The sequence below is a fragment of the Equus quagga genome, chromosome 16 (genome assembly GCF_021613505.1).
Source record: "Equus quagga isolate Etosha38 chromosome 16, UCLA_HA_Equagga_1.0, whole genome shotgun sequence".
Classification (NCBI taxonomy): Eukaryota; Metazoa; Chordata; class Mammalia; order Perissodactyla; family Equidae; genus Equus; species Equus quagga.
In genome coordinates, this window is record NC_060282.1 from 45,792,136 (window position 1) to 45,818,811 (window position 26,676).

A 26,676-nucleotide genomic window follows, 5' to 3' on the forward strand; every position below is an offset into this window, starting at 1 on the left:
GAACAAACAAATGTTGATTTAATTCATTCGTCTTTTATTCATTTTGGAAAATAACATATAATAGGAGCAAAATTACATTGCTCACTATAATTACACACTGTTTTTTCACTTTACACAAATTGTAAACATACTTAAGTGGATAAAATTCTTGGCTAAAGACATATTCCAGAACTCTGGCATATTCTTTTCTGAGTTAGGACAAAAGAAAGCTTTTGAAACTTCCATTAGACTATCATCATACAGCAAACTAAATTAGCATATGCTGATTTTAAATTAACATCTGCCTTTTTTTAAAGACTTCAATATTAGGTTACAGTTAAAATTATTTTAATCTCAAGTTTTATGAAAGAACAGAAATTGACCATACAAATTTTACTCATAACCATATTGGCCATTTAAAAATAAAAAATAAAACTATAATCAAGAAAATTCCACTCGTCTGGTAGAATAAAATACCAATAAGTTATTTTAGAATATTTTAAATATGGATTGAATTTATAATAACTAGTTTTCATGATACTGTTTTATTACTTCTAAATGCTTATCCTTTAATTTTAAAGTAATATTACTTCAAAATAAAGCCAAGCTGTTTAGTATTTTATAACTTCATTCTTTTATAAATTTCAGACCCTGAAAATATTCAGATCAAGGATTACAAAACAGGGAACCTTCAGAATATATTTTGTTTGGCAGGCAGAATGGTTTTCAATCTTCTGAACTGGAATACCTTCATGCAGTACTTACTTGCTCTAGTTGACTACAGTCCCTACCACTTTCCCACACTGTCACTTGCTGGGCATGTAAAACTGACACTCCATTTTTAATATTATAAACCCAACATTTACTTACAAAATTTAGCTGCATTCATGGAGCAAAAACTAAAATATTATAAATTTGATGCTAAATCTTACTAGTTATTTCTAATTTGGGAACGGATCAAACCAAAAAGGTCTCATTTTCATAATACTTCCTTACAGAACAAATTATCAGACACATTTGTATACATGGATACTATCTTCTTAGAATACTGTTACTCCTAATTGTCATTCCTAGAATATTGTTAGGAGTAACCTAAAATTTGAGCTAGATAAATCATTCACACCAAAAGTATTCTGTACTGATTTTACTATACAGTCTTGGCTCCCAAACAGTGGTTTTCAACTTTATCAATACATGCAACATTAAAATTCCCAAATATCTGAGTTAAAGGAAACGTGACATTAATAAGGCTGAGAAAATAACAAGTAACAAAGGCTTTCTCCTAACCCTAGAGAATGAAGCAAAAAGAAAGATCTTGTAAGACAAATTGGAAAAGAGGAAGAAATGGAAGTAAATTTGGCCTTGGGCCCTTTTACATCACTACACCTTCAATTTGTACAAGTTAAAGAATAAGAGACGCCACAAACTGTTTCTTAGTGGAAAAGGCTGCAAGGAAAGCAAAGCAGCTGAGGGGTGATAGAGAAAACACAACAAAGAACAGAAAAACTTGTAGTTATGAAGATAACCCAGAAATGATGGTCTTAATTCCACTGTGAATTTTAAGAAACAGCAAGAAATAACAAACGAATTAGAAAGACAGTAATGTTGGGTCGTTTTAAGTTATACACAACTAAAAGGTTAATCTTTAATTCTTTAGAGGTTTAAATCTGACAGGGAACACCAATTTACCTTTGAATTTGTCTCATTTCTTAAAACTTAGCAACAGATTCCCATCTGAATAAGTATTTAAAAATTCTTAATTATTAAAGCAAGCTTCTCAGCTGTACTTTGATAGGGTTATATAATAAGCTTCATGGGATTAATCCCATCAATACCAAGGTTACTGTAATCAAGTTCATTTATAAGCATTAATTAAATCTGCTATCACCATCACCACATTACTGTAATGACAAAGAGACTGAGTCATTTCATTTCTTCAAGAAAAAGTACACTGAAATGGTTACTGAAAGCTTTTAGTAATGGGAGGAAAAAACCATTTAAAACTTACTTCAATGGAAAACAGAATGTACAGGATCCTATACTAATAAGAATATCAGCAAACAGGGTACCACCTTGTTCTATAAACGATGTTGTTCGACACAATGGGCTTACGAGTTTTTAAACTACTACTAAGGGGACGCTGGTTAAAGTTTCTCTCTGACACATTTTTCAAAAACCTGTAAGTAGCTTTGCCATAACACTAATTTAAGGTAGTTGTGTTTTTCAGTAATGTTTAAAACAATTCAGCACTTGGTATGAATACTCAGATCAGCACACTGCACTAAAACATAATTGTGCAACATTTTGTAAACTAGCTGCAATTTTCAGTAGCTGTGTTCACCAACTGTGTAACAGAATTGTAGTGTTCTCCTAAGCCATATGCATGTCTCATATATCTGGAATGAAAAAAGGAGAAATGAGTAGTTTAGATGAAAGTAATTCACTGTATATAAATGTTTATTATGTATATAAAACCATGCACTCTGAATGAATCACTCCACAGGGATATCACTCACTAGACTTTACTGGCATATTACTTAAAAGTTCAACACCATTTGAAAAGCATCAGCAGTCAGTAAGATCTGGTTCAATAACTCTGCTGAGTTTAGGTCAGGTAAAACACAACCATTGGAGGGAAAAAGGAAAGACTGAGATGCTAGGTGCTTGATAAGCTTAAATTTTTACCTAAATCCAAGCCATTAATGACCACTTTAGTAGGTTTAGTTAAACACTAAAGCCAATAACAAACTGCCCATGCTGTGTTTCAGAGGAACATTCTCTATCATGTAAAATACTTTCACAATATGAAGAGAAAATCTCTAAGGAATAAACAATCAGGCAACATGAATATATTTTAGCTTTTATACTTGTTGACACTTTTAGTATTATTAAGGTCAAACCAGGACAATATGAAAACTAATCTTAAAACTTTGTAACTCTTAGAAATGACTTTTTTCTTAATTCATACACAAGAATAAATCCCTAGAGATTTAAACAATTATCTAAATCACATATTTTGACAATGCTTTCCAATTCTATAATTGTCTTTAACATAAAATAAGCATAATTAATGCAGCTGAAGATAGATTTTTTATCAACATACACAACCTAAAATCTTTTAATAATCCTTTTTGTCTTAATTATGAAAAATATAACAGTAGAAATTCCAGGTACTTACACAAGTATTAATGGGTTTTTTGGGTATTCTTCGCCAACTACAATAGGAGGTGAATCTGCCTGAATTATCTCTATTGGTGTTTGCAAAATGTGAGACAGCGCTCTCAGCTATAGGAAAGAAAATGCATTAGAAAAGAAAATAAAAAGGTAAATCTTAGTCAAATCAAACTACTGAGGTATGCATAAATAGGGCAACCAGTCAGAGCAGGGATCTATTCTGTTCCTCACGGTACACCAAGAGCCTGGCACATAGTGGGCACTTAATACATATTTGTTGTAAAAACAAATATATATAATATTTATTAAACGAATGCAGAAGTTTTAATGCCACAGTTAATGAAGCGAGGGGATTGGTAGATTGGGTTCATTACACTAGTCTCTCTACTTTTGAATAAGCTTGAAAATTTCCATAACAAAGACCTTTGAAAAATACCACTGCTCAGGCATCAGACCAAACCAATTACAACTTGGGAGGGGCAGGGGAAGGAGAGAGGGAGCAAGGAAGAATAGGTTTACTTTTTTTAAAGTGTTTCAGATGATTCTAATGTACTAGTGTTGAGAACCACTGCTCTATAATTTTCAAGGCATGAGTAGAATGAGTTAGGTACTATTCTTTCACGGAATTTCCATCTGATTAATACACAAGCTTAATTTCATACCATGTGATATAAAATTAGAACTTAAAGTAGGATGGATAAGAGTTAATGAATATTGAGAGTAACATTTTTTAGACTTACTGTGACCAAGCACTGTAAGCACTTTACGTGTATTAATTCAATCTTCACAACAACCTATGGGATAGGTACTACTGTTACACAGTTTAAAGTCCTAGAATCTGAGGCAGAAAAGGGTTAAGAAGGCTGCCCAAAGTCAAGCATAAGGAAATGAAATGACCTGCAATTGAACTGAGGAAGTCTGACTCTAGAGCCCAAGTTCATAAACAAATTAATCATTTAACAGTGTTCAATCATAGTGCCCTGATCTCCTGATCTACGTATTTGGCCTATTATAAAAACATTCTGTCTAAAAGATAGTCCTTTTAGGAAGTTTTAAATGAAGGTAAGAAATTACTTCAGGAATATGGAAAAGGTTCTATGCTGTACAGTGGTAAATTTAATCCCATACTTTCACCTTGTAAAATGTTCTTCTGAGGCACTTTTTCTTATACAAAAAATAATATATTTTAAAACCTAGCTCAGAATGGAGGGTGTGAAGCAAGCTCTGGAAATCTTAACATCCCTTCTAAGTCTTCAGAAATCATATAAAGAATTTCTCTTTAGCAATTTAAATTTACTCCATTGTGAAAACAGCAACTCATTTCAAATGAACTCACAGATGAACAATTTATAAGTAAATGTCCTTCTAAGGATGTTTTAAAAGGTTTTTCTCAATTTAAAAACAGTTGCTTAGGTCTGGTGCTCATATTAATTTGTGATCCTTATAAGAAAGTTCAAGCATCTTTAATTAGTCTCAATGTAGTCACAAAGATACCATGAAAACTTTCTGAGTTTCAGAGACCCAGGAGAGGCATACAAAACGAATGGACACAGTTCCCTCTGGTGGCTCAGAAGAGGTACATACAAACATAACTGCTAAGCAAAAGATTTTGAAGAAGCATTCATGACGTATCTTCAAACAACATAGTTCTTGAAGTGAAATACTCAGAGCCACAAACGCTTCAAGCTGACTAATCATCATTACACAATAATAATACTGCTTGATTCATCCATGCGGCACTTTAGCTTACAAACTTCTATGCCTATTCTCCTTGCCTTATTTAATGTCCACAAATAACCTACCAAGCACACACAGGGGTTTTATTATCTCCATTCAATAGTTAGGAACTCGAGCTCAAGAGATTGGCTGACTCCCCCAAGGTCACAAAACTGAGAAGTAGAAGGAAAAGCCAGGACCCAAATCCAGGACTTTCCTCGTATCCTCCGCCTTTCTAATACTCCAGGCTGCCTCATCACCACTTAGACCACTCAGGTGTTTTGTTTATTTTGTTTTAATGAAACAAACAACAGTAAGATAAATAATCAGAGCTAAAAAAACTCCTGGTTAAATCCCTAGAAGTGACTCAACACACCACTTTCTTGCATGTGAATTTTAATACATCAAATACTGCTTTCAAATCAGTCAGTATCAACTAGGAATTCCAAGACAGAACTTTAATTATGTGTTGTGGTAGGATCTGACTTGTAATTTCATATAAAAATACTGTTTTCTATTTCTGATGTAACAGATATGTTACTTTTCCAATCGTGATTTTCATCAGCTGAGCCACTAGGGTAAATTTTACTGTACTTGAGTAAAATCTTTCATAAATCTAGAAAATCAAATATATTGCCAGTAGAAGCATCACAAATAGAAACACACAGATGCAACACTAGCCTCCCCAACCCAAAGATCAAACACTGGACTATTTAAAATGAAATAGTCCTTCACTTCCCAAAGGTACATACTTAAATCAAAGACCTAAGAATGTTAACTCCCTATTTCGATGCTTCGTCAGTAGAGAAATAGCAAATATATAAAGAAAAGGAATTTTCAAAAAGAAATTAGGGTCATCTGAAAAATACGTCTAAAACTACAGACAGGATTTAGAAATAATTTAACAATCACTATGAATAATGACTAACTCACCTCAAGTTGACCTCCCCATGCAGTTGTGTTTACAATATCATCACAGTACTTTCCAAACTCTTCTGTAGAGAATAAATCAGAATACAGCACTTAATGATTTTCATAAGTCACATTACAAGATCCCTTTTACAGTTCCCACAATTCCTGATGAAACTTCCCAAGTCATGAACTTCCTCCTTCTCTACATGTACTCTCCAGAATTTAATCCACTTTCCAGATCCACACTTAACTCACTCCAACTTTCCACCACCTTTCCAAGAGCAAAGCAACTTATTTCTGCTTCTCTCCCTCAGCCTGCAGCCCAGAGACCTTAACTATGTAACAGACCTACTTCCCTCTCTTTACCCAAGCAATGTCCCTGCAAACTGCCACCATATTCACTATCTTGACATGTATTTTAAAGCCTAAACCTGTACCTGAAAGAATATACTGAAAGACTAAAACATGTAGCTTCTATAAAATCAGATGCACTGTTAAACCCCGTAAGAAATGTGAGAAGAGAATCAGGGTAAAAGCACAAAGGAGTTGAAACTCCTTTCCCAGCCATAGCATCAAATAGTGCCTCCACTTTTTATTTTGGAAGCATTTACCTTATTTGCATCAGTATCAGTTCTACCAAAGAAAGGGCTTCGTGGATCAGTCCTGAGAGGAGGTAAAACACCTAATCGCAGAGTTTACTGGCCTATCTTGAGCATACACACTTTTATACAGAAAGTTAAAATGGGAAACTAACGCCCTTCCTAAACTGTTTAAGAGGAAGGGGGAAGAATTATGGGTATCTCAAGTCCCATGTGTTTGTCTCATTCACTGCTACATGCTCAGTGCTCAGAACAGTGCCTAGAATAGCTCCTGGTACATAGTGGCCATCAGTAAATATTGGCTGAATGAATAAAGATAATTAAGGCTTTTGTCTTTTTCTGATTCAGCATGCTGAGTTGCCACCTCCTCTCCACTGCCATACAACTAGCAGAGTTGGGGACTCCATTAAATGAAAATCAACCTTAAGCTTCCCCTCTCCAATCCATCCTGCCATATGACTCGCTCCCAGTGGATACTGCCACACCTGCCATCTACTCTCAAGGACTAACTTGCCTGTATTTATACCTTACTCTCCAGAAACTCTTTCAGATTTTCACCTGCTCTCTCCTTCATTTGCTAGTTGTGCATTTTTTATTTTATTTATTTTTTTGGTGAAGAAGACTGGCCTTGAGCTAACGTCTGTTGCCAATCCTCCTCATTTTGTTTGAGGAGGACTGTCACTGAGCTAACATCTGTGACAATCTTCCTCTATTTTGTATGTAGGACGTGACCACAGCATGGCTTGAGTAGTGTACAGGTCTGCACCCAGGATCCGAACCCAGGAACCCCGGGCCGCTGAAGTGGAGCATGCAAATGTAACCACTATGCCACTGGGCCTGCCCTTAATTGTGCATTTTTTTACCTCCCTATAAATATCCTAATTATAGAAGTTATTATAGAGAAGAATAATGAAGGTTATCAACTCATTTGCTTTTGGTTTTGCAAGGTCAAATTTTGTCTGAATATTATGGTTTACTGAGAATAAAATTAAATCTCCCAAAGTGCAGGATAAAAGGAGGAATTAGTTTTCCTAACCATTCTCTGTTTACGCTCTTCAGGCCCTAGAGTTCCAGAGACTCGTCAAAGTTTACCTCCCTCTATGCTTAACTTTGTGAAATATGAAATTATGAACACATTTTTTTCAATAATAATAATGAATCCTATTCCTATTTTTATCGTATTTAAAACAACTAATATATTTTAACTACAAAACGGTTAAATACTTAAAAGATCTGAATAAAGCAAAGTGTATTAGTATTGATTAAAATTATAGAAAATAATTTTGCCTAAATTTTTAGATTTTCTTTCTTCCCCATAAAGACTATATGAGTTTTTCTTATTCTCAGTCCCAGGAAACACCTGATTTAACAACCACCACAATGACAGCAGTAGCAACAAGACATAGTAAAGAAAAACAAACTACCTGGAGTATACATATCTCCTGTATTAGGGTTTGTTAAAAATGGCAGGAAGTCTTCCACATGGCTTTGCATATATCCAGCAGTCTGACTTCGTAAGGCAGCCACAGTTAGAGGGCATTCCTGTCCTTTCAGCTGATCTTCAATGGCTCTATACATACAGTGACCATCCGATGGAATCTGTTTAATCTCCAACTGTCTGGCTGCCAATATTTGAGCAAGTTTTTCACTCTCTACATGTCGAGCTCCAGTTAAGTTTTCAATTTCAGCTTCAGCTATCCTTTCTTCCCGTTCCTTCTCCAATGCAGCTTTTTTGTCCTAAGAAGAGGAGAATGATGGAAAGTTAATTCATAAGAATTAGGACTAATTTACATTTATTAAGGGGATAGAAATATCAGATTCTCAAAACTTTTTGCCATTTTTCTCTCTTCTCCCACAAGTACTATCATATTGATGATCTCATCACTTTGCAGAATTTTCTATACTATGAACCCCTCAAAGGCAAACTGTCTTTCTCATCTGTGGGTACCCAGCACCTACCACCATACTAGGACAAAAGAAAGCCCTGAAATTTTTCTTTCAACTCTATTTAAAACAATATGCCAAGTTTCTAAAAACTTTACTTACTGATTTCAAAGTACTGTCTTAAGACTGAATTGTCCTAGGCCTTAAAGCAACATCATGATCACATCTAAGTCCAAGCTAATCCAAGCTTTTTAACATATCACTTCACCAGTGAGGCATTAATATACTAAAGCCTTTAGAAGGATACAGGAGCTCTATTTATCTAGCTCAAAAAAAAAGTGTGTGTAGACAGACACACAAACACACACTCACACTTAACTGAAGTAACAGATAAAAAAATTCTTCTTTATAAAAAATTAAAATATTACAGGTAGACTAAAGTTCCCCCTAAGGACCACTGCCAATCGCAGTGCCTGCCCTAGAGGTCTGGTGTGCATCCTTCTAGAGTTTTTTTCTATGCATTTTAATAAATATAGATGTACTCATAGAAAATATATAGAAAAAATATTTTAACAAAAATGGCATCATACACTACATTCGGCAACTTGCTTTCCTTATTTAAATGTCATAAGGGATCTTCCCATGGCAGTATGTGCAAGGATGGGGTCGGGGTAGGGCAATGAGAGGTTTGTGACATGAAGGATGGATAAGAAGTAGAGTGGGAAGGTTGAGGAAGAAGAGAAAAAATTCCTGACAGCTAGACTAGCAAGGATCAAAAGCCAGAAAGCACGATACCAGGGTCAAGAGATGAGGCTGGGGAAAAAAGATAGGTATATAGTTAATATATATTATGGCCATGCATACATAGTTAAAAAAAATCAGAAGGATAAACACAAAATATTTATACTGCTTTTCTCTGGATGGTAGGATTACAAAATAAGCTTTTTTTCCTTTGTTCTTTTAACAGATTTTTTTTTTGCTAGGAAAGATTCACCCTGAGTTAACATCTGTTGCCAATCTTCCTCTGTATTTTTTTTTTTCTCCCCAAAGTCCCAATACATGGTTGTATATTCTAGTTGTAAGCCCTTCTAGTTCTTCTATGTGAGCCACTGCAACAGCACGGTTACTGACAGAGGAGTGGTGTAATGGTTCCAAGCTTGGGAACAAAACCCAGGCCGCCCAAGTGGAGAATGTCAAACTTTAACCACTAGGCCATCAGGGCTGGCCCAGTTTTATTTTTGTGTGTGTGTGTGTGTGTGTGGGTGTGGGTGCGCGCGCGCTTATCTGCATCTTTCTAATTCGCTACCATAAGTATGCTTTACTTGCATACTGGGGGCAAGTGCTTTTCAATTTAAAAGAATAAAAATAAACTAAATTGTACAAATCTTGGTGTTGGTAGCAAATTACAGGGAAGGATTTGGTAAACCAAGAAAAAAGAGTAGAAAGAGGTAAAGATTTTCATGATTCTAGCTCTAAGCCCTCGTTGGGGGAGAAGAAGCGAACAGAAAAGCAAATTTCAATTTAACTTAATGCCACATACTTGTGCTACATGCCTGTTATGTGCCATGCTAGATGAACCTAAAGAGATTTCTAAATTACCTGAATCAAAAACAGTATTATCTCCCTAATAAAATATAAACCTATTTAAGTTTTTTCCTCCCAACTCCAACCATGCCAGAAGTAACCCGAACAAATTTATTTCACTGCATACCTATAACTGTGGATCACAGGCGCCATAAAATCTTAAAACACAAGATGGCACTATTACTTTATAAAAGACTGCAAAACGTTTTCAGAGGGGAGAAGAAGGATAAGCACCTTGGATATCACCTAATCCAAAACCCCTCACTTTCCTCTTCTGAGGAAACAGCACGCAGAAAGATTTCCAAAGGCCATACAGCTGGTTAGAAGCAGAGCGGGGACCAAGGACAACAGAGAGCTCCTTCTATCCAGGCACCTGAATCAGAATAAAAGTTGGAGCAGATGGGAGCTGGAGTTAATGATGTCATGTACTAGTTACTGGAAGAGTGGAACTTTATACTATCTACAGAACCGTTTAAGCCACAAAAATACTAACCCAATCATTTCATTTTTTTTCCTCATGCTCTGCTTCAATATTACAAAGCAACTGTGTTTCCTCTCTAGGGCACTAGGTGGGAAATTCACTGGAATCTTGTTCCAGCCATGTATAGTTTCCCATTAGCACAAGGCACGTTGCTTTCTACAATGCTAGTGCTGGAGATAGAATGGCATCAAAAAAGTCTAATGAAAACGTAAGATGGAACTAGCACATAACTCACATTCTCAGTAAAACTAAAGTCATGTTGACAGAGTAACATAGCAAAACAACTCTGAAGAGAAATCTTAAGAGCTGGGTACTAGTCCTGATTTGTAGCAAACTCTCTCAGTACGCCACTGCAACAGCCCAGGCCTCAGCTTTCTCATTTGTAAAATAAAGAAACTGAACAAGATCTCATTCTGGCTCTCAAATTTCTTATTTTTGGAACCCAGTTCTTCTAAGTTCTACTTTGGGCTCTTTCTGCCATACCAAAGAGCTTCCACTGAAGTTCTCTGAATTACATAAAATTCTCCCGAGGTTTTTCTAGATTAAAATAAGAGATTTGTCCCACAACATTCCAATAATAAATCTTCATAAAGTTTTGTCATGTTTTTCTACCAGAGAATTGTCTCTCTCCCAAAGATAAACACCATTAGTTAACTGGCTTTTCATTCCTTGGTGCCCTTGGCAAAAAATTTAAAAAAAAAAAAACAGGTTTGAATAAGTCTAATATCCAATTATCAACCCTGTTTTCAGGTTCCATTTTCTTAAATATAAACTTTTAGTGTTTTCTGTTCCAGAATCCTATTAATATAACAAAGCAATAAGAAACTCTGGGCATTACTTCTAGAGCGTTTTCTCTGCCAAGTGTTAAAGCAGCTGACTATAAAAGATAGTAAATTTTTTTAGGGTAGAGCTAAAAAACGTATGCATTTCAGCTATGTAGTATTTTAGGAGAAAAGTAAGAAAATGTTTGAGGAAGGTAACAAAAAGTTTATTTTGTTTTGTTTTGTGGCCTAATGGTCCAGCCAGGTGAGGATGAATAAGTTTTGATAAAGACAGGAAGGAGTTGTGTTCCTACGTTTTCCAGAATTAAACAGGCTACTCTAAGATGTATCAATTCTAAGAAGAGGCAATTCCAACAAATATTTTGTGATGCTACGGCCAAGCAAAAATTCTGCCCTTCACTTTTGATCTATGGGAGCTAGATGATAATTATAAGACTATCACAAAAAGAATACATATTTTAAGTACGGAGTTGAACCTCCAAGATACCATGAAATCTAAACTTCACAATTCTATGAAATTCACAATTAAAATATTTACTCAAGTAAAATTTTACATAAATATGAGAAATGTTTGACAATTTGCAACAATCAATTTTCAAATAAACAAAAAAATGGTCTTAGGTTAAATTTTTTAAGATGCATACTATGCAGTACTTAACACAGTAAACAATACTATCATTTGTTGACCCAGGAGCTCCCCAGGCCTTGTGTTAGGGCTTTGGAAATAGTATATTATTTAATATTCACAACAAATCTATGAAGTAGGCATTATTTCCCCCAATTTTATACATATGAAACTGAGGCTTAAAAATGTTAGGATCTTACCCAAAGCCTCAACAGTTAAGTGGGATTAAAACCCCCATCTGTCTGACACCAAACTCCATGCTCTATTAAATTATGTACTACTAAATTATAAGAGACAAAACTAGCTTAAAAATAAACATTTAAATCCTAGAAAACATCAAGTGTTAGTAAAATAACATTTGGGACTGAAAAGATTAGATTTAAATCTTTTTCTTTTTCAAAGTGAAAAAGCCTTACCCACCTAATCTTGTGTCCATAATTTTGATATCATGAACTCACTACTTCCAATTATTCAGTTTCCTTATAGCTCTCTGATGATGCGAAATTTCACTTCCACATTTGTTTTTGTGCATGCTGCTTCTCCTACTTCAAATATTCTATCTAAATAACTATTATTTCCTAAAAATTCAAACTCATTATTTAACATTTAGCATAATGAACTTTTCCTTCTCTAAATTTTCATTGCAACTAACCATTACATGGGACCCACATAATTCTGAGAATTTTTGTACACCTGCTTAAGTTTTACGTTCAAATCCTTGTTTCACCACTTAATACATAGTTTTTAACCAAAGTTGTGCATCAGAATCACCTTGGCCCACACTCTGAAGATTCTAAACTATTAAGTCTGGGATAATGTATTTGTAAAATACATCTTGTAATATATATTTGTAAAATATATATCCTAGCCCCACCCTCCTATAAGAACCGCAAACTGGACATGTTATTTTATATTGGCTTAGGCCTATTTTCTTCTCTATGAAATGAGGATAAGAAATCCTACTTCACAGGATTATTGTCAGGACTAAATGAGGTTTCATATAATCTATAAACCTAGCATAGTATCTGGCATATAGCAAACGTTTAACAAATGTAAGTTGACGTCCTTTGACAAGGAATTCCATCATTTTTTTTTTCTATTTCCTTCCTATACAACACCTAAGATAGCGTTGAGCACACAGCACCAACTTAAATACTTGTTAACATGACTTTCATACCCTTCTCTTTCGTGCTTTTGATATCCGAGGTGGCTGATTCTCAAGAACCAAGTTTGAAATGTTATCAGCAACAGAATCTATCTGAAGGAAACAAAAAGCATTAACAAGTTAATTAAAAATACTTCATTCTTCAAAGTATTAGATTATTAAATTATTAGCAGAAATCACAAATTTGTGTTAATCCCACAATTCAAATTTGAATAATAGCACTATATACAATATTAGATGACATGGTTTTGTCTCCTTCTTCTATTTTTAAGGGAGAATTTGTCAGATTGCTAGGAAGTTTCCTTATAGCTCTTCAAAGATAATGCTCATCCCTGCCTGCTCTCCTTCCTCCTTGGAATGCCCACTCCATTAATCCAAATACTTCCTAAAAGTACCAAATCATTGAGCGCTCCACCCTTCCCTTCTGTGAATGTTGACAGTACTTACAGGATATATAAGGTCCTGTGCTGGCTGAGTTCATTACTGCCTTCATAACCTCAAATGTGGCAACAAAGGCCCTTCTCCATATTGACTGGCCAGAACCTGATTAGCTCTGCTTCTTGACCCTAGTAAAAAATTGAGGTTTTTCTGTCCTTTTCAATCTACAAACTGATAACTACAGGTAGAAAATTTAACTTACAATTGTTGTTAAGAGAGTACAATCAATCTTAATCATCAAATGGTTATCATGTGTTTGCTAAGAAAAATGATGCTAGAATTAAACTATCAGGATTAGTAGCTAGTATTTTATTACTGCAACTATAAGCTAGTTTTCGGTAAGTCACATATATAAGACCTATTGAGGCCTCCAATAACAGAGTCAGCAGTCTCCAAGGCTATGGCCCAAATGATCAAAATAACAAAATCAGATTAAGACTTCAAAGAATGGTAAGCAACTTTAGTGAAACCGGGATTCTTATATTTTTCAGAGGAATCTGCTAAAATTTACAAACTGTCATACTGACAATAAGCAAGATATAGAGAAGCATTTGGGGAAAAAAAGAGAAAGTAATAACGTAAAAATTCAGGTACTGTCACAACTAGAAGGACCTGCATACAACTATGTATGGGGGTGGGGGCGGTTTGGGGAGATAAAGCAGAAAAAACAAATTAGGTAGTGTTCAAAAAGAAAACAAGCTTAAGTTAATGAAAGACTTAATAGTTGAAAGTAGAATGGGAGTTTGTATTTTAAGTTGGACAATATAAAACTTAAGAATCAAACATTTTTGTCCTTGGAAAACTAGGGAAAAAACATCAAAATTGAAAGGCCTGAGAGAGCAAACAAAACTATCTTACTAACAGAAAAGATGGGGGGACAATTAAGAATACCATGATTGTGACAACACAAACATCTGGAACATAATGCCTTGTTACTTGGAAATAAAATATGTTAAAGGCGTGGAAGGCCAGGATTTTAATGACTGGCTAATAAAGTTAAAGAAAATGAGATCATGTTTAATATAACGACCGACCATTGTAAATCAGTACAGACAAGCCGTTTTCCCTGTCAATAGGAGACCAAAAATAAACCAAATAAAAGAAAACTTAATTATGGTGGATAAAATTTTGCACAGACATAAGAACTTTCTGTCAAAAATGCAGTGAAGTTATGGAGTCTATGATCCTTGATATCCAAAACCCATGCAATAAACTACCACATTACACAAAGCTATAAGAGAATTCAGTATTTACATTGTGGAGTAAAACAGTTCTGATTCTGAATTCTGACTTTGGCCCTTGATACCTGTTATGAATTTAGGACAAAGTTCTTAATCTCTCTGAGTCTGTTTCCCACTTGAAAAATGGGACTGTCTACACTACTTCATAAATAATACCTCATAGTGTTACAATGGGAATTATGAGATAAAGTATGTAACATGTTAAAGTGCTTGGCAGACAATACATATTAGCTATAATGACAAAATAAATATTAGTTAAAATTATGACAGTATGCTCCAATTTACCAAAGAAACATCAGTCACTTTTCATTCATTACAACTTGTTCATGAAGGACTTTTAGAACTTAAAAATGATTTCACATCTGTATTCCCATTTGATTCTTACAATATCTTGTGCTTAAACAGAAGTATTTGTATCATATTTTATGTGGAGAAATTTATGCTCAGAAAGTTTAAGGAACTTTATCCAGGTTACAATCCTAGTTAACGGCAATTCTGGGACCAGAAGTCTGGTCGTCTAACTTTCATTTGGTGAAGGTTCCTGTAGTCTGCTTTATCGATCTGCTCATCTTTTGAGCAAGTAAACAGTTAAAGAAGTATACTTATCTTTGCGGCCCTTACAAAAATACACTACCATGTAAACGTGGTCACAAAAATATTAATGAAAGGTAATGCGTGACTGACTGACTTCATTTCCCCCCAAGTTTATGATTTTATATAGTAAACATTTTAATAGAAGTGAACATTGCTTTCAAATGCTATAGGCAAAAAGAAATATTACTTCACATACTTTACTCTCTTTAGAAGTCAGCTTCAATTGCTCCAGTTCCTCTCTATGTTTTTGTTCCATTTCTGCTTCCAACTTCGAAATATCTTCAGTGAGTTGCTTCCTCCTCTTTTTGTCATTTTTGGGAACAGCATTCTTCATACCCTGAATTTTGGCTGAAAGGCCACCAAAATCATTATGTCAAAAACCCAGAGATTAAGAAGAGATAAGAAATAGGAACAATAAGGGGATGATAAGGGGGGAAGGGTATAGAAAAGGTAATTATGGAAGCAAGAAGTGTAATTACATAACAGTCAGAAAATTACAGAGAAGAGCTCAAAGATGAGACAAAAAAAAACATTAACATAACCGTGAGTTTGGTGTGGTAGGAGGAAAAAGAAAAAAACTGAAATTTTTAAATATTTCAAGTATCCCTTCTAAGTCCTCGAAATTGAAGTGATGTATTTCAAAACGCACCATTACGGCCGAGGGTCGGTAACTGGGGCAAGAAAGGAAAGGGACATGGGGGCGGGGGGGGGCAGAACAGTCCAAGACCACGGCTTGGAGGTGTTCTCGGATACCAGCACCCGGGCGGCGGTGCAGGGTGGCGGGGATGCGGCGGACCTGAGAAGGGGAAGTTTGTGAAGGTCTAGGGGATTAAGGGACCACCAGGGCAGGAGAGGCGGGAGAGAAGAGGCCACTGGCTACTTTGGGAAAGTCTAGGAGGGTCCAGATCAGAAGCTCCTCAAGATCCCCATAAACCAACCCGCAAGCGCCATTCCCTGGGTCCGGGCGACTTCTAGGTTCCCCACTCCCCCGTCACCTTGCAACTCCTTCTTCTCCTTGCGATGCCTTCTCACCAGCTGCTGCTCCTCATCAAGCTCCTCCACCAAGACTGCCTCCATGACGACCAGGTAGGTAGTCCGAAGCCACGCGCTAGAGGAAACCTGAACCGGCTAGCAGAAACCTTCCAACCCTCAACCCTCACCCGGGGCGCCATTGGCCGCGGCTGAGACCCGGCCCCGCCTTCAAGGCAGTACCGGATCTAAGCCGGGTCATTGGAGCGAGAACGGAGAATGGACTCTGCGCATGCGCTCTCCTGTGACCCCCCCCTCCCCCCCGCCCCCGCTCTGATGGGGCGGGGCGGCGGGGAAGAAGCGCGACGGCGCGTGGAGATGGGGCTTGGCCGACTGAGATTTGCACCCTCGCGATTGGCTAGCGCCCTCGAAACACTTCCGCAATAAAGCTACGCACCAGGCTATTGGCCGTGGGGTGAGGCGCGCAGAGATGACGTAAAGGAAACTATTTTAAATGTTCTTTTTATTTTGTTCAGCGGTTCAGAAGACGTCCTGTAATTTTCACTTTTGGTCCCGTTGTTAGGTAAGAAAGAAAAATAGAACATGTTAATAAAACCGTTAATAATTATCAGTGGGAATCTTTGGGTTGAATCCATCAATCGGTAGGGAATTAAGTTTTCTTTATTGTTTTCAAGGTTGTAATACCGCAGTTGAGAAGAAAGAAACAGCTAAGTAATCGAGAAAAATGCCGCCTCTTGAAACGGATATAGCGGTGGAAACAGAAGAGAAAGGATTGAGTATGTTATAATACAGGAGCTTAAAAGACATATGCTCAAAGATAAAGAGGCTAATGTCAGAGCACTTGAAAAGTATCAGGGAGTTGAGAGAGATGACAGAAATGTGCAAGCCTGATGAGGCACAAAATCGAATTACTGAAGTAAATGCAAAACAAGACAAATTCTCACAACATGCCGGAAAAAAGGGAAAACAAATCAAAATAAGAAAAGAGAAGAAGAGAAATCTAGAGGGCCAGTCCAGGAGATAAAATTTACTCATAAGAGGAATGCCAGAAGCAGAGGACAAAGCAAATGAAGCTTAAACAATAATTAAGGAACTAATTGAATAAAAGTTTGTGGAGTTGAAGAACGAACTAGATCTGCAAATAGAAAAAGCTTACAGGGTACCGTTAAAATTTAAGGAAAAGAAAGCAACACCTAGACATATGCTGGTGAGGTTTTTAAATTGGAAGGATAAAGAAAAAATTCTAGAAGTATCCCGACAGAGAAAGCAGGTTAGCTATAATGGGAGAAAAGTCAGGCTCACCTCAGATTTTTCCCTTGCAACTCTAAATGCCAGAAGACAATGGAACAATATCTGCAGAGTTTTAAGGGAAATAATTTTGAGCCAGGAATTATATATCCTGCCGAGTTAGCGTTTCTGTATAAGGGCAACTGGAAGACATTCACAGATATGCAAGGGTTAAGAAAGTATATCACCCAACTACCATCCTTGAAAAATTTGGTAAATGATTTACTGCAGTCATCAGAGAACGTAAATTAAAATAACTCAAGAGTAGGGAGGCAATTGTATGAAAAATTAGTGGTAAGTGTTAAAACTAGTTAAATAGGATTAAATTTGTTATACGTAGGGTTATAAAACTAAACGCAAAAATACATTGTAACTTGGGTCTAAAATTTCAGTTTATGTCACTTTAAACTGAAAAGGCATGCTAAATGTTCAGTATATAAAGGAAATAAATGCTGTTTTATTTTTAGCATGCAGTGTACATAAAGATAGGCATTTTCTTAAGCTAAACATTAGTAAATTAAAAGGGCTTTGTTACTGTGGACAGGACACATAGAGTAAAGGCATTCCAAATATTAATCTGACAAAATGGGAAAACAGTACAGATTTATTTCCCCTGTTTTTAATTATAGATGGGGAAAAGGTAGCAAGTTCATAGTGTTAATACTGATAATATAAAAAGACAATTTCCAAATCACTGGTTGGGGAAGTAGTGGATTAAAACCTTGTTTTATGTACATCCTGCTTAGGGAAAATCAGTAGTTACTGCTTCAGGGAATAGTTCATTAGAAGTAAATTGGACGTTGAGATAGTGTTACAGACAAAAATAGAATATATATTCCAATTTGTTGGATTGGAGAGGAGGTGGTGAAACCAAGAAAAACAGCAAGGAAACATTAAAACTAGCATAAAATAGATTGACAGAGGTACAGGTGAGCCATCACACTCATAAACTGGTTAAATATCCCTGTTAAAAAGATTCATATTGGGTCAAAAATCAGTCTGTAACCCTGGATACTCACATTGGTATAAAACAAAGGATAAAAGAGTTTAAAAATAATGTAAACCATCAGTCATAGATATAGGGAGCAACATTTTTATTAGAATTCAAGCTATAACAAATTATATTTAAAACACTACCCGATGTAACATTTAAGAGACTTAATGGGGAAATAACATGGCATTTATATGTAAAATGTTCAACATCTTGATGTGAATTGTAGTTTTACTGATGTATATATATGTTCAAAAAAGTTTACTTAAAATTAGTGCATTTTATGTACTTAAAATTAATAAAGTAATCATTCAACTGAAGAGATTACAAATGGCTAAAACTGTTGGACTCTGACTTCAACATTTAATGGTCTTTAATAAATCAAGTAAATGAAAAGTTGAGATATTTAAAGAGTAGTCAAATACTTAAGAGGTATGTGTGTGTATAATACATATTACTTTATTTCATTTGCCTTTTCAAATTATCCTGAAGCATTTCTAAATAGTCATATACTAGGATACAGAGAAAACTTTAATATATTTCTAGAAAACGCAGGTGATCACATTGCAAGAAAAGGCTAGAAACTAAGTTTAAATGCTGAAAATCACATACATGGAATTTTTGAAATATTCTTAAATAACTTTTGGGTCAAAAAGAAAATTCTAACACATTCTGATAATTTACGAAATGCAACAATAAGGATGTTACACATTATATGTCATGGGATGAGTGTTTTTTGTTCTTTTTTGAAGAACATTGATGTATTTCCAGGATTTTTTTTTTACTTTCAGTAAATGGCACCTCGAAGCCCCACGTATTTTTATTCCTGCATTCATCTCTGATCCCATCTACTTCCAATCCCAGAGCTTCAGCCATCTTGATCTTTTTTTCTGGCTTGGAAAAATTAAGCTGCTTCTTGCCACAGGAGTTTTTCACTAGGTGATTCCTTGACTTGGAAAACTATTCCCCAATTTTGAAAAGCTGGCTTTTTATTATCATTCAGGTCAAAATTCATGTTTCACTTTATCAGAAATGCCTCAACTAACCAACAACCTACATGACACCCCCTGCCACCAACTGTGTATCACCTATCTCAAAAGCGCTGTCAATCACTTTACCTGCTGTATTGCTGTCATAGCCCTGATTACTCTCCAATATCATCTTCTTTTTCCCTTTTTTTAAAAATTTTATTTATTGAAGTATAATTGACATGCAGTAAACTACAACCAACAATCAATAAATGGCACCACAGTCCTCTCAGTTGCTGAGGGCAGAAACCTGGGTATTGTTCTTGACTAGTCTCTTTCCTTTACCCTTTACTTTCAACAAATCATTAAATCCTACCTTCTAAATAAATCTCAAAGCAATTGCTTACCTCCAGTTCTACTGGCACTACTCTAGGTCCAAGTCTGAATTATTTCTCACCTGTATTGCAAAAACAAGCCTCTCAAGTTTATTCACAATAAGAGTGATCTGTATAAAATCCAAACTGAATTTGAGTTTCACCTCTGAAGTAGTTTTTAAATAAGTTGTATACTTCTTAATACGTCTCTCAAGTCCATCTCCAGTCTCATCCCATGCCACATTCTGTTATAATCCATTTAAGCCATTCTGGATTTTGGTACATTGAATTCCTACACTTCCTTTTTCCCCTGGAATGGCGTACCTTTGGAAATAGTGCTTCCTTACCACTGAGAATATTGATTTGCCATCACTCCCTGACCACCCTATTTAAAGTCACTCACAATTCTGATCCATTCATTCTCTATTGAAAGTATCCTATTTATTCCCCTTTGTAATACTTTTACTTGTCTTCTGTTTCCTCCACTTGAATATGCTTCCATGAAGCATATACTAACTAAATCTGTCTTGTTTGCATTTGTGTCCTCATTGCCTAATATAGTGCTTAGCACATAGAAGTTATTCAGTAAACATTTTAGTAGAGCAAGCATTGACTGGATGATGATTTAGCAATAATAAAGGCAAATAAAAGAGCATTTAAGGTCCCTTTTATCTTTAAATTATACAGTTTTGGGAATATCTGACTCAAACCTGCCTTCAGTGATAATTAGAAGACAAAAGATCAGATCTTATCCCTTGAGCCTCTGGGCAGGAACACAGCCCTCCTGACACCTTGATTCTGACCTGGTAAGAGCTGTGTTAGACTTCTGATCTATAGGGGTTGCAGGGTTGGCATAAAGGGTAAAGGGGCACATCTATATGGTGACAGACAAATATGGTGGAAGTAACGTTATTTGAGATCCAGGTTGAGATGAGGTTTTACCGAATGGCAACTAATAGAATATCAGTAAATGAAAAGAAACACTTTATACAACTTTCTCTTTTGGCCTTTTAACTTTCTAGTCTGTCTCTTAATTTATATTGTATTTCATTTTCTTCATATATTTTCAGTTGCAAAGTTTAAAAATCTCTCATTTTTTTTCTCTTTGCCTGTTTCTAAATCCTTTTTGCTAAGTCATTTTTCTTCTGCCTTCATGATAATTTCTTTTCTTTTGCCCATTGCTAAAATATTGTGGTTTTGGGAAAGAATCCTAACATGGTGAACCTGATGTGGTGGATATATTAAATTGACATTCAGCATCCATTCCAACTTCTTGCTAGGGCTGAAAGAAGTTTCAAAGACTGGAAAGATAAATACTGCATTTCTTATATTCCTGTATAGGATTCTGGATGCAAATTATTTTCCACCAACTAGAAACAATTGCCAAAGATTAATTGATGTGGGCTCTTTTTTTCCCTGTTATTTCAGCTGTCACTACTGATTAGTCTGTCTATGAAGATGTTTATTGTATGTCTTGGGTGGCAGTGCAGCAGTATTCTAGCATCCAGTGCCTTGGACCTCATCTCTAGGTATCTTCCTTGTTTCTTATCAAAGCTATAGCAGTGTATTCTTGAAGTCAACATATCTTGCGGCAGCCTTCTATTAGCGTCTTTGTGCCTCAGTTTCCTATTTTAAAGTGAGATAGGAGGATGAAAAACCATCTGTTTTGAATTATCTTTTACTACAAAACTATTTTTTCAAATGAAATCTTAATGCAGAAGTCAAATACATGACACAGATATAAATGAAGCCAATGAGACTGAAAGGAATGAGTGGCGTGGAATCCTGCCTACTCTTCACTAAACTGGAGGCACTTGTGTGGAGTCTCTGGGAGCTCAGTTTGAATAATCTAAGGCAGAAATTTTAAATCTGGCTGCACTTTAGAATCATCTAAAGAGTTTTGTTTTGATAAGTTTTGCTTCTAATACTGATATCTTGGTCTCTCTCCCAGAAAGTCTGCTACTGAGACCAAGCAGGTATATTTTTTTTAAATCTCCCCAAATCATGCTAATAACAGACAGGTTGGGAAATAACTTCTCTGGATAGACTTTCCCTGATTCTGAGTACTCAGCTTTTCATTGATTTTCATTAAGGTGAGTTTCTCATCTTATTCTGGATTCTTGTGTTTTCTTTGTACAACTTTTCCAAAAATACTTGGAGTTCCAAAAGGTCTTAATTCCATTATAATTCTGTTCTTTTATGTTACCTAACTGGTCCAAAACCAGTGTTATCTTCCAAAACAAAGCACTATCTGTTTCTTAGAAATTTATTGTGGGCTTGTTGTTCTTCAATAAAAATTTACATCAAATAATAATTTAATGATTAAAAGATGACTTTGGAGTCAGAATGTGGTTACTTTATGTTTCTTCCCCTTATTAACTCTACAGCTGACTAACTCTTTGGACAACTTATGGGACAGCGATAGTCTTACTACATAGAATCATTTCAAGGATTTGGTAGAGTGATGCCTACCAAGTGTTTATATGTGCCTAGTACATAGAAAGTGCTCAAAATTGTTAACCATTATGGTTACCAAATATGTAAATAAATTTTTATTATTTAATTGTTCTCTCTTCATATAAATTAAATAACTCTGACTTTTGAACTGTATAACAAAGTGTGGTTGATTTATTTATTCAGTCAGTCTACTCAAATAATATTTATTTTTATTCAGGTCATAATGGTTTATAACATAGTGAAATTTCACTTGTACATTATTATTTGTCTGCCACCATATTTATGTGCCCCTTTGCCCTTTATGCCCACCCTGCAACCCCTATAGATCAGAAATCCAACACAGCTCTTACTAGGTCAGAACCAAGGTGTCAGGAGGGCTGTGTTCCTGCCCCGAGGTTCTAAGGGGAAATCTATTTCCTAACTTACTCAGGTTGTTTGTAGAATCCAGTTCTTTGTGGTTGTAGGACTGAAATCCCCCCTTCCTCCTTCTGTCAGCTGAGTGTCATCTCCAGCTCTAGAGGCTGCTTATACTCTTTGTTCCCCTTCCTCAGTCTTCAAAGCCAGCAATAGTGGGGGTCCTTTTCATACTTTGAATCTCTCCTCCTTCTTCTGTAAATATCTCTAACCATAGCCAGCAAGGTTTTCAGCTTTTACAGATGTGATTAGGTTTCATCTACCTGGATAATCCAGGATAATCATCTCATATCAAGGTCTGCACTCATTAATCATATCTGCCAAGTCCCTTTTGCAATATAAGGTAAAATATTCACAGATTGCAGTGATGAGGTTGTGACCATCTTCTGGGGAGCATTATTTTGCCAACTATAGAGATGAACTAAGGAAGGAACATTTAATTTACAACAGAATGTAGAGGAAATATAGAGGACTCAAGACAGTCTTCCATCTAGCAAAAGACTTTTAATGTAAGAAATGGCCTTAGGATAAAATTCAAATCAAGGGGATAGCTATAAAACTCCTTAAGACCTCTGAAATATTCAAGGCAGTGACTTAGAGACTTCCTTAGATGGACACAAGAGCTTCTCAGAATCTAAAGGATCTCAAAAGTGGCCCAACATAGAGAGATACCTGTCTCAAAAAAAAAAATTATATCTCTGTCTTCTGGGGCATAAGGTAAACCCCAATTAGATTCACAAGAATCCTACAAAGTTTTTAAGAGAGTTGTATCAACTTAGATTAAAATGGACAGAGACAGATGAAAATGAAAAGAAGCCTCTGGGCCTCCAACTTTCTTTGGACAGGAGGCAGGCTGGGAAAACTTCTCAGCTGCAAACAGGAGCCATTTCTAATGAAAAAGCAAGGACTGAGTGGCAGGGCCAAGAGCCAAAGAAAGTAATAGCTGGGGAAACCAAGTAACACCAGGAGCAGAACTATGTCTCAATAAAGGAGCATTTCCTGGCTCAAGGGCCAAGGGAACTGGTGACATATGCCCAACTGGATTTCAGAATTCTGTGGTTCAGTGTATGCTATGTACCTTCCATTCTGAATGCACATTATCCCCTACTCCTTGCCTTATGAAATTGGAGTGTTTATTGCTGTTATCTTGTTCCTGTTTCACCATTAAATGTTGGGGACTGGTTGAGCAGAGATGAGGAGGACACATAATTTGTCTTTTTAGTTCACAGCCATCTGGATCAACAGGTGCTATTCCCAAGGAGCTAAACCTGTAGGATCATACTTGAGGAGCTTTGTCTGCACCTGGACTTGATTTAGATGACAAGATACACAAAGGTGACTTTGATGATTAAATGAGACTTTGGGGCCTTGGGTATGGGTAAGTGTAGTTTGCTTGTGAGAGAGATATCGTGGCCAGGGGACAGACTATGGTAGATTGCTATATAATGGCCTCCAATGAATCATGCCTTCCTGTGGCCCACACCCCTTTGCAATGTGACATCGCCACCACTATGAAGAGATGGACTCTATTCCTCTGTTGTCCCCGTACTTCCTTTGATGCTGTAAAGCAGCCTCTGGGCCCCCAGCATTCTTTGGGCAGGAGGCAGTCTGAAGGAGGTGGAAGAATGTGGTGGAAGTGACATTATTTGAGATCTAGAGCCCAGATCTTAAGAGGTGTCATAGCTCCCACAATCACCCTCTTAGAATACTGCTCTGAAACTCCTAGGCATGTGAAGAAGCCTGGAATGAAAGACTACGGAGAGAGACGCCTGGCCATCCCAGCTGTCTCAGCTGACCCCAGCCCCCAGAAAACCTGCCTGCTGAATGCAGCTGCCTAAGTCCAGGCGAGACTGAGAGAATCATGAAAAATAACAAAATGTGTTGTTTTAAGCCACTAGATTTGGGTGTGGATTATTACTCAGTAGTAAATAACTGGAGCTTAAGTAGCTTAAGTAAGTAGTAAGATATATCTCTTACTAGCTCACACATTATCTGTTTGTATTGTACTATTATTCCAAAAGACACATTAGCTCATCTCATGAATAGAGATGGCAAAATATCATAATCATAAAATGCCTTGGATTGATGAGTATTATTTAACACTTATTGAGTAGTCATGAACTATAGTATTATCTTTAAACTGGCATGAAGTAATACTCATCTAATAAAAGTTTTTTACTTTTTGTGAAACTTGACATTGCTGCAAATATAATCTCAGTATACCCATTACCTTTTATAGTGTAAGCAAAGTAATTGCCATTAGCTGTATCACCCTCAAATGAGTTCTGAAATGGATAGAGAAGATGTATAAGAAAGTAAAGAAAGAAAAAAAACCCTTTATACTGATCTTTATTATCTGGGCACTAAAGAAACCCTAGTTGTAAAGATATAATGGAACAATAAAAACACTGGTCAGTCAGATGGCAAATTGTCAACTTCATCAAAAAGTCAAGAAATGCTCTTTTTTTCCTGCTAACAATTGGTTTTAGTAAGATTTTGGGACTGTCTAGGATTTGTTCATACACTTATTTGTTTATTTATTTGGCAAATATTTATTGCGTGCTTATTAATGTGCCGGGCATTGTGTTAGATACTGGAGATGTAATAGTGAATGTGATAGATATGGTTTCTGACCTCACAAAGTCAGTTAGGGGTAGTGGGTAGGTGGGTAATGAAAACGTAAATAAACTGTTACAAAAGAGTGTGATAGGGGACATGATTACTAGAGTAATAGGGTTTTGTTGAATCTTCTTAAAAGTTTCTTTAACTCAATACCTTCCAGGCTGCAACTGTAAAAACACTTCTGTTCATTTTGGAAACTGTTCACTTTTGCAGGGAGAGCTACATCTTGACCCCTCAGGTCCAGATCTTGAACCTTCCAGGTTCTGGAGACTTATAAATACCCTTGGATTATCTCATATGCGGATCCTGTATTGTATTGTTCCTTGACACTACTGACCCACAGATGGCGCTGCACAACAGAAGACATTATGCTTTGATTTTCCGTTAGGATTTCCATCGGGTGCCTAAATGGATTTTTCAGAAGACAGAGTATCTTCAGAAAGCAAAATGAAGACCCTTCTTAATGTAATATGAGAAGTGGTTTCAAATGTGTAAAATGTGCTTTGCCTCATGCCCCGTTAAATCTACAGCTAAGATGACCGGCCCCATTTTTGGTTTGTGCTACCTTGCAGGCATCTTGAAGACCAAGACTATGCCCTCATCATCTTTGTTGACCCAGTAAGCATGAAATAAATGCTTGTCGAATGACTCAGATAATCGTTGCAGAAAAATTATTGTTCGAGGCCATGACTATTTTCCTATTGCATTTTTATCTGGGCGTGTTCAAAACTTTGATTTTTAAATCACGTTAGCAAACCACCAAAAAAGAAAAAAAATAAACACAGAAAGGAAGACAAGAACTGTGCCTAGCTTGTTTTAAATTCTCTTTTACATGTGAAAGATTATTTTAAAATATTTTCTCGATAAAAAATTTTCTATTGTCTTACATTATTCATAAACTTCATTATTGTATATATATTAGGGACAATATAGTACAAAAACAAAACTAAAATGGCAACCTATTTTGAAAAATGAAGTTTGTAAAAGCCAACACATTACGCATCATTTCAATAAGATGCTGTTACTAGAGAGCCAAACAGGTATTAAAAAATTAACACGGAAAAGCAGGGAATGGCACCACTCATGCAAAAGTCTACTTCCTCTTAAACGACAGATAGTGAAAATAATTTCATTAAAAGAAGCATCCTCATGAAGGAATCGATAACCCTAGGAATGAGCTTTCCTCATATAATTGCTGCAAAGTTTGACAGCAAAACGTCCTCCTCCTCCCACGAGGAGCTGAACTCGAGATAGGTGTTTCCTGTAGCTTTCCTGTAATCAAGCCACAGGCCTTTTCTCTTACCCCCTTTCAGGCTGCTCCTTACCCTTCTCCTTAGTCAAGGAAATGTAAAATACAAAGAGAAAAAGAATTGTAACCCCCCCTTCCCGCTTGCCCCCA

The 26,676-nt window shown here is 36.1% G+C and overlaps 1 protein-coding gene and 1 long non-coding RNA gene across 2 annotated transcripts; one reads left to right on the forward strand and one right to left on the reverse strand.

Moving 5' to 3' along the window:
• Positions 1-1,491: 1,491 nt before the first annotated feature.
• On the reverse strand, positions 1,492-16,392 carry OTUD6B (OTU deubiquitinase 6B). The gene is given in 8 exon segments (XM_046642658.1): positions 1,492-2,375; positions 3,158-3,264; positions 5,803-5,864; positions 7,805-8,117; positions 12,914-12,994; positions 15,371-15,522; positions 16,170-16,263; positions 16,266-16,392. Coding segments are annotated over 8 exon segments (975 nt in total). The 5' UTR covers positions 16,347-16,392; the 3' UTR covers positions 1,492-2,290.
• Positions 16,393-16,616: 224 nt separating this feature from the next.
• Positions 16,617-25,929, forward strand: LOC124228054 (uncharacterized). Its single transcript, XR_006885625.1, has 4 exons — positions 16,617-16,726; positions 16,839-16,940; positions 23,885-23,990; positions 25,491-25,929. It is a non-coding gene; the product is annotated as an uncharacterized LOC124228054 (long non-coding RNA).
• Positions 25,930-26,676: the final 747 nt, after the last annotated feature.